Here is a 12,984-nt window from a genome sequence, read left to right on the forward strand (position 1 = left end):
AAAATAATCTTTCTAAAAAATTAGAACATAGGGATCATTTGTCACTTGATAGTGTATTGTGCTTAATAAAATGGGCAGCACTCAGAGCACATAGATATTTTGGAAAGCTTTTTAACTTCCTGAACCAAAACCTCGATCCAAAGAAACAAAAGCATCTAAAGAAGTAAAATCTCTACACAAGAAAATATGTTTCTGTCTGTTATTTATGCCTCTAAGTACCTAAGATTTTAAAAATTCCAATAATATTGAGTTCTGGAAATGCTATTGAACCATTTTAAGCTTTTTTAAAAATTTATTTGAAAAATTTACATGAAAGCTATTTGGATATTTTAGTCTCCAGTCAGTAGACTAACAGACGTCACTAAGCCTGGATTTAGGCATTCATTCCAGGGCTAAATGAGTTACACATGCCCACCCGGAAAATAGGTTCTTCTTCTGTTGTCAGGACTCTGATTTGGGGTGGTTACTGTCACATACTAGGTTATTAGGTAAATTTGAGCCCCAAATGGGAAAATGTTCAGGCGTCTTCTGTATCTTTATTGAAGAATGGTAAAAGTGACCACATTCTATTCAATCTCTATGGTTAGTTAGCTGTGTGATTGGAAGCCAGTCACTCAGGCATCTTAGTCTATGATATCTTCATCTCTGTAAGAACAGGATTGTCTCAGTCATCTTTAGGTCCCTTCACATTCTCAAATGCCATAGTCACATGATGTTTAACAGTAAACAGTACTGTTTACAAACAGTAAAGTACTGTCAATCTAAATGTGCTAACTTTGTTATCTGCAATGTGATAAATGACAAAACACAAGTCAAAGACAGACTTCCGATTTTAAATGGAAGCCTGCTTTCTAGCTGAACTCAGTTTGCATGAAATGTCCTTAATGAATTATCTCCTTTGTATCAGAAAACTATGACAGTTTTGATGAGGGTATATTAAGGCTTTCTATTAAAGGTCCAATTAAGATATTCTTGACTTTCACTAAGCTAAACTTTTATAAATCAATTTGGTCAACAGACTAAAAACTCAGTTTAATATGAATATATTTTGAAACACATTTTCTGAGTATTCTTGTCTTTCTTTTCAGAAGTTTGAATCCTGTATTCAAACTTTCTTAATCAAAAATTTTTACTTTCTTTTTCAAGTTTGCCATATGACCTTGTCATTATTTTGAAATATCTATTTTTTGCTGTTATAACATTCTAAATTAATGAGGTATTCCTAACTGCCATCTCATCATGAGCTATGCGAAAATTTCAGAAATGTGTAAGAAAACAACACATTAATAAGAATTCTATGAATATATTGGAATCATTTATTCTCTGAGGCTACAATTAAACTCAAAACAGGATGAGTAATGACTTCTAATTCTCTGCAACTATTCTTTTTTTTAAAGATATTTTAGAAAGTTTTTTTTTAATTTAGCAAATATTTCCAAACCTGATCACAATTTTATTTCTTATGTTAGCATATATATTGGCTATAGTTTCCTAAATAATGTCAAGGTAAGCATTTGAAAAAATTATGCAAGATTTTTAATATTTCTTTCTGATGGCTTTAAAGTTTCTATACAAAGAAAATATTAAAATTTTTACCAATAAATAAATGTATAGATAAATTCAGATTATAAATCAGAGTAGAAAAGAAGCAAAGATGGGAGGGTATACTTACTCATATAAATTCATACTAAGGCTCTTCATCCTACGAGAATTATTAATTGAGGGCTTCAATAATTTCTTTATGTTGCACTAAATCAAGTGGCATAAGTATTTGACTTTACAATATGGAGAAACTCTAAAATAAAGAACAGTTTTCTTTTCGTGAGATGCTAGAGTTACAAATGGAATTCTCTTCAGCATCTCTTTTTCCCAGAGTATGAAACACATCTGAACATGGGAAACATTCATTTCCTACTTTGTGATATCAGACTTCTGTAAATGCAGTTTATTATTATTATTAGTTGAAATATAAAAGAGGCAGATTTGGGAGCATTAAATAAACAGGGTTTTTGTAGTAAAGCAAAACTGGGTTTAAATTCTGGATCTGCCACTTTATCACTATGTGAATTTGGCCAAATTACCTGTTTGTACCTCAGTTTCTTCATCTATAAAATGGGACTGACATTGCAGGCTCATTAGGGTTGTTACAAGGGTTTGAGGCATGCTGTTACAAACCCCTGGCCCACAGATAGCAAGCAGCAAGTGGTCACTGTTTTCAACAGCCACATGATATAGGGTCACATTTTCAGAAAACTCCCCTGCTTCTCGTGTCCATCATAGGACTTCTCGTCTGTCAGTAGCTACTCAGGAAATTCCTGAATTCTATTTCCAGTATGCCAGCAAGTGAGCACAGCCAGTTTAAATCAAGGTTTCTTCACTACTGTTAAATAGCCTGGTTCTGATTTTATTTTAAGAAAATTGATGATGATATTGCTGTAAATTGCATATCCTTGTTTTGAGTTAAAAAAGACAAAAGCTAGACATGATATGCTCTTAGAAATCTGAAGAATCTTACTAATAGTTTAGAAAATGGGAATACAAAAGACAAGTCAGGAAGCTTTTCACAAATACCTGTGAGACTCAAACTCCCTTTCATTATCAGTTCTACTGATTTGGAGTTAATTGCATTTCAGGGCACATAGCAAGGTACATCTCTCAATGTGCACCTCCTTAATTAGTACAAACATTTGGTCCCTGGGAAAGGTGGAAGTATGAGGATTACTTTTGTATTTGTTAATGTTTTCTGCTTTATTCACTGTTTGCACCTAGAGGCCCATGTAAATGACACACTTTTGTTAAAATCAAGAACAAATATTATGTAAGTTATGCCTTCAAACACCAGCTATGGAGTCTGATTATTTTAAGGCAGCTTTGGAAGGATTCATTTTAGTTGTCTAACCAAAACAAAGCAGAAAGAATAATGTACATGCTAATGGATTTGTGCTTCTCAATATTTGCATTTAAAGACAATATATCTGTCACCTTTGCATAGCAACAACTGGGCGAATGTGTGTAACATAGCTGGTGTTCAATTAAATGCTCCCAGTGATATAGAGCAATTACCGAAGCAATTAACAATATAATGGAACATTATATATAATTTGTTTTTTGTAGTTTTTTACTAAATGAAACGTATTTTGAAATATTCACATGAATACACATATATGTGAAACATACATGCTGGTATGCATTTCCCAAAAATATATTTTCAAAATTTCTTTCCATGAGTATAATTAGCACCCCCATTTTACCAATGTACTACCCAGTTTGGTGTACTCTGGGTGAGGGTTTTTCAAACACTGATATTCCAGACCAGATAATTCTCTGTTGTGGGGACTCACTTGTGAGTTGTAGGATGTTCAGAACCACCCCTGACCTCTACCTGCAACATTGAAACAAGTTTGTCCCTGACCTCAATTTTTCCTCCTTTGCCCTACCTTTTAGGAACATATATTCCACCCTTTACAGCATTCTGAAATTTCATTATTATTTATTTTGAAATGCAAATCTTCCTATCACTGTTTCTTATTAAACTCACTCATGCAACTCTGATTTATCTTTTCCCCCCACTGACACTGCTGTCATGATAAATTTCCAAGATGTCATTTGGAAAGCCTTTTCCAAGCACAAAGTGCAAAGCCTTTTCATGATCTCTCTAAAGCATCTTTTTACAACCTCATTATTTGCTATTCCCGCACAGGTAACCTAAGCTCCTTGTGTACACAACAAACTGCAGTTATGTTCTCTATTCTTCACCTGTCTAATCTTAACCTGGGTTTTGAGCTTCAATTCAATCTTCCTCAACTCATTCCTTCCAGAAGATGTCAGGCATACTTATTCCCTACATATGTATCAGACTTTTATCACCCTTATGAAAGGATGTAAATTTTTTCTCTCCACTGGACTTCAAGCTGCTCTGTGTGTGTGCATTTGTTTAATTTCTTTATCCTGAGGAATATCATAATATTTGCATATAAAAGGTACTTTAAATATCACTTTTAAAAATCAATGTACCTCCCACCTCCTTTAATTAAAAATATAGACTGCATCATTAATATCAAGTTTTAGTTTTTTAAAAAAAGTCTTATCAACGTTTATCAAATATTTCCACATCAAACTCACAGCAGGAAATATTTTTACTATCAAAAGCTGTTGGCTCCTTTTGGTAAATGGCTACATTTATAAATATCTTTATAATGTTAACTTTCAATGTAGACACATTTTCCTTATTAAGTGTCAAAAATGCTGTTAAAATATGGCATTCTATGGAATGATGAAGCATCGTGGTCTTTCCTGTGCTTGGACAAATAAGCATATCAACTTCTGCTTTCATCGCTTAATTAAAGATCAATTTTCACAACTGGGTTTATGCCTATTATATCGTATACTTTGTCTATCCTGCTTCAAGCAATGTCCAGCTCTTTCTCTCAGTGTGACAGAAGGGTTCTCAACTAACAAGTTAATGTTACTGCATTCACAGTTGAAGCAGAATTGTTTAATACATACCTCTGTGCTTGGAAAATTGTTTCTTTCCAGGCATGAGTGCTGTGGCCATTATTTAAAAACTTAAGAACAATCATGCTTATATAAAAGGAAATGGAAACACTTTACAAAACATTACATAGATATCAAGGAGAATACTTATCATATTAGCTTTTGTTAAAATGGATGAGAACTAAAGAAAGTGAGAAGACAAACTTGAGAAAAAGTAAACAGATTTGTTTCAGAGTTCAGACTTTCTAGAGGCTTAGAATTATCTGAGGGTATAAATACAGGGTAAGTAAAGAGTTTTATACATTATGCAATTCTTTGATTTTGTCATAATTGAGACCAAAAAAAACCCCAAACACCCTTCTTATTATGCAAGGAAACCTTTAATTATCTCTGCATGACATATGACAATAATAAAATATTAGTCAGTGAGCACGTACTGACTATGCTAAGTACTTTCTGTCAACCTAATTTAATTCCCTCAATATATGTATGCAACATTATTATTCCTTGTTCATATATTTTATATCAAAACTCAGCAAGGTTGAATGACTGTATAAGATGACACAGTTAGTAAATCAAGTCACCAGAATTCCCACATTGGTCTTCCTGTCTTCAGAAGTGAGTCTCTAACTTGCCTTGGACAAGTTAGAATTAATTGAATGACTATTACGTGCAGGCCACTCTGCTTAGCACTTAAAGCACATAGCTTGAAACAATCTCGCAGTGACTCTGAGAGATAGATATCTGTGGTGTTCTTTCACAAATAAGGAAAAGTAATTTCCTAAAGGTTTATAGCCATGGTGGCAGAACAAGGAGTCAGAGCTGAATGTTTATTCCGAAGCCCTCATTTGTGTGTGTGTGTGTAGTTATACTTCCTATTGCTAAGATACCAAACATTCTCTACTTTGTGATTAAATATTTCTCTCTAAATATTTCCAGTCAGTTATGCTTTCATCTATTAAGTCAAATGGAAAAAACTCATCCGTGTGGTCACCAATATATTCATGGAGATAGCTACATGTATGCTAAATTTGACAGAAACCCATCTGTTATTTATTCAGTTAAATAATCAGCTAAGATTATAGTTGAATTATATTAATAGAAAATAACATGGATGGGATGTGTAGCTGTGATAGTTTGTCTCTGTGGCTCCAGGAGAAGAGTGTCTCTGAATAAAGATGCCAAAAATGTGAAGTGACTAGATGGGAGCCAAGAGATAAAACTAGGGAATGAGAGCTTGCAAAATATTGGTTCCCAGGGTGGAGGTCTAACCTGAGCTCCTGTGGTGGGAGTCCAAACCACTGGACTAAGAGAGAACCTCAGACTCCAGGGAATAATAATTGGAGTGAGGCCTCCCAGAGGACCTCATCTCAGCACAAAGACTCGGCTCTATCGAACTGCCTGCAAACTCCAGTGCTGGACATCTCAGGCCAAACAACCAGTAAGACAGGAATACAGCACCACCCATTAAAAAAAGAAAAGTTACAGACGAAGGAAAAAGGTAAAAACCTAAAAGACCAAATAAATGAAGGCAAAATAGGCGACCTACCTGAAAAAGAATTAAGAGTAATGATAGTAAAGATGATCCAAAATCTCAGAAACAGAATGGAGAAAATACAAGAAACATTTAACAAGCATCTAGAATAACTAAAGAGGAAACAAAGTGATGAACGACACAATTACTGAAATTAAAAATACTCTAGAAGGAATCAATATCAGAATAACTGAGGTAGAAGAACAGATAAGTGAACTGGAAGATAAAATGGTGGAAATAACTGCCAAGGAGCAGAATAAAGAAAAAAGAATGAAAAGAATTGAGGACAGTCACAGAGACTTCCGGGACAACATTAAATGCACCAACATGCAAATTATAGGGGTCCAAGAAGAAGAAGAGAAAAAGAAAGAGTTTGAGAAAATATTTGAAGAGATTATAGTGGAAAACTTTCCTAACATGGGAAAATAAATGGTCAATCAAGTCCAAGAAGAACAGAGAGTACAATACAGGATAAACCCAAAGAGAAACACACTGAGACCCACATTAATCAAAGAATCAAAAAGTAAATACAAAGAAAAAATATTAAAAGCAACAATGGGAAAAGCAAAAAATAACGTACATGGGAATCCCTATAAGGTTAATAGCTGATTTTTCAGCAGTAATTCTACAAGCCAGAAGGGAGTGGCAGGACATATTTAAAGTGATGAAAGGGAAAAACCTAAACCAAGATTAATATACCCAGCAAGGATCTCATTCAGATTTGATGGAGAAATTAAAACTTTTAGATAAACAAAAGTTAAGAGAATTCTGCACCACCAAACGAGCTTCACAACAAATGCTAAAGGAACTTCTCTAGGCAGGAAACACAAGAGCAGGAAAAGAACTACAATAACAAACCCAAAACAATTAAGAAAATGGTAATAGGAACATATATCATGATAATAACTTTAAATATAAATGGACTAAATGCTCCAACCAAAAGACATAGACTGGCTGAATGGATACAAAAACAAGACCTGAATATACGCTATCTACAACAGACCCACTTCAGACCTAGAGACCCACACAAACTGAAAGTGAGGGGATGAAAAAAGATATTGCATGCAAATGGAAATCAACAAAAAGCTGGAGTAGCAATTCTCATATCAGACAAAGTAGACTTTAAAATAAAGACTATTATAAGAGACAAAGAATGTCACTACATAATGATCAAGGGATCAATGTAAGAAGAAGATATAACAATTGTAAATATTTATGCACCAAACATAGGAGCACCTCAATACATATGGCAAATGCTAACAGCCATAAAAGGGAAAATTGACATTAGCACAATAACAGTAGGGGACTTTAACATCCCACTTTAACCAATGGACATATCAGCCAAAATGAAAATAAATAAGGAAACACAAACTTTAAATGATACATTAAAAAAGATGGACTTAACTGCTATTTATAGGACATTCCATCCAGAAAAAACTGACTACACTTTCTTCTCAAGTGCTCATAGAACATTCTCCAGGATAGATCATATCTTGGGCCACAAATCAAGCCTTGGTAAATTTAAGAAAATTGAAATCTTATCAAGTATCATTTCTGACCACAACACTATGAGACTAAATATCAGATACAGGAAAAAAAAAACCTGCAAAAAATACAAAGACATGGAGGCTAAACAATACATTACTAAATAACCAAGAGATCACTGAAGAAATCAAAGAGAAAAAAAAAAAAACATACCTAGAAACAAATGACAATGAAAACACGATGACCCAAAACCTATGCAATGCAGCAAAAGCAGTCCTAAGAGGGAAGTTTATAGCAATACAATCCTATCTCAAGAAACAAGAAAAATCTCACACAAACCACCTAAACTTACACCTAAAGCATTTAGAGAAAGAAGAACAAAAAATTCCCAGAGTTAGCAAAGGAAAGAAATCATGAAGATTGGATCAGAAATAAATGAAAATGAAATAAAGGAAACAATAGCAAAGATCAATAAAATAAAATATGGTTATTTGAGAAGAAAAACAAAATTGATAAACCATTAGCCAGACTCATCAAGAAAAAAAGGGAGAAGACTCAAATCAACAGAATTAGAAATGAAAAAGGAGAAGTAACAACTGACACTGCAGAAATACAAAGGATCATGAGATTACTACAAGCAACTCTATGCCAATAAAATGGACAACCTGAAAGAAATGGACAAATTCTTAGAAAAACACAACCTTCTGAGACTGAACTAGGAAGAAATAGAAAATATAAACAGACTGACCACAAGCACTGAAATTGAAATTGTGATTAAAAACCTTCCAACAAACAAAAGCCCAGGAACAGCTGACTTCACAGGTGAATTTTATTAAACATTTAGAGAAAAACTAACACCTATCCCTCTCAAACTCTTCCAAAATATAGCAGAGGGAGGAACACTCCCAAACTCATTCTACAAGGCAACATCACCCTGACACCAAAACCAGACAAAGATGTTACAAAAAAAGAAAACTACAGGTCAGTATCTCTGATGAATATGGATGCAAAAATCCTCAACAAAATACTGGCAAACAGAATCCAACAGCACATTAAAAGGATCATACACCATGATCAAGTGGGGTTTACCCCAGGAATGTAAGGATACTCCAATATATGCAAGTCAATTAATGTGATACACTATATTAATAAATTGAAGGATTAAAACCATAGGATAATCTCAATAGATGAAGAAAAAAATTTTGACAAAATTCAACACCGATTTATGATTAAAACACTCCAGAAAGTAGGCATAGAGGGAATCTACCTCAACATAATAAAGGCCATATATGACAAACCCACAGCCAACATTGTTCTCCATGGTGAAAAACTGAAACCATTTCCTCTAAGATCAGGAACAAGACAAGGTTGCCTACTCTCACCACTATTATTCAACATAGATTTGGAAGTTGTAGCCACAGGAATCAGAGAAGAAAAAGAAATAAAAGGAAACCAAATTGTAAAAGAAGTAAAACTGACACTGTTTGAAAATGACGTGATATGATACATAGAGAATTCTAAAGATGCTACCAGAAAACTACTAGAGCTAATCAATGAATTTGGTAGAGTAGCAGGATACAAAATTAATGCATTGATATCTCTGGTTTTCCTATACACTAATGATGAAAAATCTGAAACAGAAATTAAGGAAACACTCTCATTTACCATTGCAACAAAAAGAATAAAATACCTAGGAATAAACATACCTAGGGAGACAAAAACCTGTAGGCAGAAAACTATAAGATACTGATGAAAGAAATTAAAGATGATACAAACAGATGGAGAGATATACCATGTTCTTGGATTGGAAGAATCAACATTTTGAAAATTACTATACTACCCAAAGCAATCTACAGATTCAATGCAATGCCTATCAAACTACCAATGGCATTTTTTACAGAACTAGAACGAAACATTTCATAGTTTGTATGGAAACACAAAAGACCCCGAATAGCCAAAGCAATCTTGAGAAAGAAAAACAGAGCTGGAGGAATCAGGCTCCCTGTCTTCAGACTATACTACAAAGCTACAGTAATCAAGACAGTATGGCACTTGCTCAAAAACAGAAATATAGATCAATGGAACAGGATAGAAAGCCGAGACATAAACCCAAGCACATATGGTCACCTTATCTTTGATAAAGGAGGCAAGAGTATACAAGGGAGAAAAGACAGCCTCTTCAATAAGTGGTGCTGGGAGAACTGGACAGCTACATGTAAAAGACAGAAATTAGAACACTCCATAACACCATACACAAAAATAAACTCAAAATGGATTAAAGACCTAAATATAAGGCCAGACAATAAAAAGTACTTACAGTAAAACATAGGCAGAATACTCTATGTTATAAATCACAGCAAGATCCATTTTGACCCACCTCCTAGAGAAATGGTAATAAAAACAAAAATATACAATTGGGACCTAATGAAACAAAAGCTTTTGCACAGCAAAGGAAACCATAAACAAGATGAAAAGACAACCCTCAGAATGGGATAAAATATTTGCAAATGAAGTAAGTGACAAAGGATTAATCTCAAAATATGCAAGCAGCTCATGCAGCTCAATATCAAAACAACAAACAACCCAATACAAAAATGGGCAGAAGACCTAAATAGACATTTCTCCAAAGAAGATATACAAATTGCCAACAAACACATGAAAAGATGCCCAACATCACTAATTATTAGAGAAATGCAAATCAAAACTACAATGAGGTATCACCTCACACCAGTCAGAATGGCCATCATCAAAATATCTAGAAACAATAAATGCTGGAGAGGATGTGGAGAAAAGGGACCCCTCTTGCACTGTTGGTGGGAATGTAAATTGATACAACCACTGTGGAGAACAGTATGGAGGTTCCTTAAAAAACTAAAAATAGAACTACCTTATGAGCCCGCAATCCCACTACTGGGCATATACTCTGAGAAAACCATAATTCAAAAAGAGTCATGTATCACAATGTTCATTGTGATCTATTTACAATAGCCAGGACATGGAAGCACCCTAAGTGTCCATCGACAGATGAATGGATAAAGAAGATGTGGCACATATATAAAATGGAATATTATTCAGCCATAAAAAGGAACAAAAGTGAGTTATTTGTAATGAAGTGGATGAACCTAGAGTCTATCATTCAGAGTGAAGTAAGTCAGAAAGAGTAAAACAATTACTGTATGCTAACACATATATATGGAATCTAAAAAAAAAAAAAAAGGTTCTGATGAACCTAGGGGCAGGACAGGAATAAAGACGCAGATGTAGAGAATGGACTTGATGACATGGGGAGGGGGAAGAGTAAGCTCAGATGAAGTGAGAGAGTGGCAGTGACATATATACACTACCAAATGTAAAATAAATAGCTAGTGGGAAGCAGCTGCATAGCACAGGGAGATCAGCTGGGTGCTTTGCAACCACCTAGAGGGGTGGGATAATGAGGGTAGGAGGGAGATGCAAGAGGGAGGGGATATGGGGATATACGTATGCATATAGCCAATTCACTTTTTTATACAGCAGAAACAAACACACCATTGTAAAGCAATCATACTCCAATAAAGTTGTTAAAAAAAAGAATACAATGGTATATATGCAAAAAAAAGAAAATAACATAGAAAATAAATATTTTAAATATTATTTAATTCATTTTAAATTACTGTGAGAGTCAATAAAATCTGTATATGTCTAAAAGATGGAAGTATACCATACCTTACTAAGCTGTTAGCACTGTCGGGATCTTGTGCCAAAACTGTGCCAACAACAGTCCCAATCTTGGCATTTTCATAGACTTCCATGACATAGGAAGGCATGGAAAATAGTGGTGGTTCATCTACATCCCCAACAATGATCTTCAGCATGGTAGCATCTTTAAAAGGACCCAAGTGAGAAAAGCGAAAATCAAGATGTGTATTGGCTCCTTCTATGTTGAGGGTATATGACTTCTTTTTCTCATAGTTCAGTGGCTGTGGGAAAAAAAATAAGATTTCCAATATTATGACTACCATCACCTGTTAAACAAATATTTTATTTTCCTTTTTTTGAAACAAACAAACAAACATGAATAGGTTTAGGTCAATCTACTTGCATTTATAAAGAAACTATGAAGTTTATCTTAACAGTGACACCTAAAGCAGAAATCATGGAAACTCAAGTCTGAATCAATTGTGATTTTTCAGAACCATAAATATGATGATAACTAGCAACAAAAGGAAATTTCCCACAGTCAAACAAATATTGATTTTTGCAGACTCATTCTTAGTCTCCTCTGGTAACTTCTTTCTATCTCCTCTTCAGCTTAAATTATTAATGTTTAAAATATTTGCTACTAATTTGAGAAATTTAAAAAATACATTTTTTTATTTTGCATTTAAACAATTTATCTCATATCATTGATTTTTATCTATTATCATCTTATTTTCATCTTGCTGGTTTTAAACTTGGTATCTTATTTTAAAATTGGATAAATGTTTACATTTTCAGTGCAACAATATTTTCTTGAAATTTTAGCAGAAGATTTTATACAGACTTCTGAATTTCATTTTTGTTGTTTTAATTGTATTATTTTTTTAATTTCTTTTTTGCTGCTAATACCATTTCATGTATTAGTTTTGTTTTTTATTCCCTTTATTATTATGTTTTGATCAACTTTATTTTTTATTACAGTATTCTGTTCATTTTTAGTTTTACTTTTTAGGTTTGAATTTACATTAATAGTTTGTCATAATGTTTTATTTTTTTCTTATTTTTTAAATCACCCAGCCAATTTTCTTTCTATTAATCATATATGTCAGGAGTCATGAATTTGGCTTAGCATACAATAATGAATAAAAATAAGGTCAGTCTAGTGTTTTGTCCCAGGGAATATATGGTCTATTATAAGATTTATAGACATTCATAGCACTGTACATTTAGTGTTCTAAGACATAGTAGGTATTATGAAAATAATAAGGATACAAACATAGATACAGAAGTGTGTGAGCAGGTAGGTAATATTTGCAAGAGGAAGTACCTTTTTAGGTAAGAACTGAAGGTTTTGAAAGTGTTAAACATGACGCACATAGGCTCTGTGACATAAAATGAGCTTAGATTTAGGATTAGCCACATCAAAAGTCTCCATGTTGATGCTAGTGCAGGTGATACAGATATCAGCCTTTATTTTGAGCATTGTGAATTACCTATAGATTAACACCTATGAAAAGAAACAATAGATATTTTTTCATCCCTATTTCTGCCACTGATTTTTCAGTAGCCTGCTTCAATCTTGCAGCCTCAAAGTATGATCAAAGTATGATCATTCCCTATGGAGGAACTCAGATATTTTCCTTTACCCTAAGAGCCAAGGAGAATTTGTAGAGTATCCTTAACGGGATCTTATAAACAGAAGATCAGTCCTACTGATGATTATTTCCCTTATTTTTTCTGAATTGCCTTAGAAAATTGGCCTTTCCAAAGACTGGAGATTGCATAGAAGGAAA

At 33.7% G+C, this 12,984-nt stretch overlaps 1 protein-coding gene across 1 annotated transcript in view; it reads right to left on the bottom strand.

Moving 5' to 3' along the window:
* The window catches only part of CDH18 (cadherin 18), a 612,477-nt gene that overhangs the window by 92,101 nt on the left and 507,392 nt on the right, over positions 1-12,984 (bottom strand). Inside the window, exon 7 of the mRNA XM_079918320.1 lies at positions 11,219-11,472. Within this exon, the coding sequence (XP_079774446.1) occupies positions 11,219-11,472 (254 nt within the window). The remainder of the gene's footprint in view (positions 1-11,218; positions 11,473-12,984) is intronic.

The sequence above is a fragment of the Stenella coeruleoalba genome (assembly GCF_951394435.1).
Source record: "Stenella coeruleoalba genome assembly, chromosome: 3".
Taxonomy (NCBI): domain Eukaryota; kingdom Metazoa; phylum Chordata; class Mammalia; order Artiodactyla; family Delphinidae; genus Stenella; species Stenella coeruleoalba.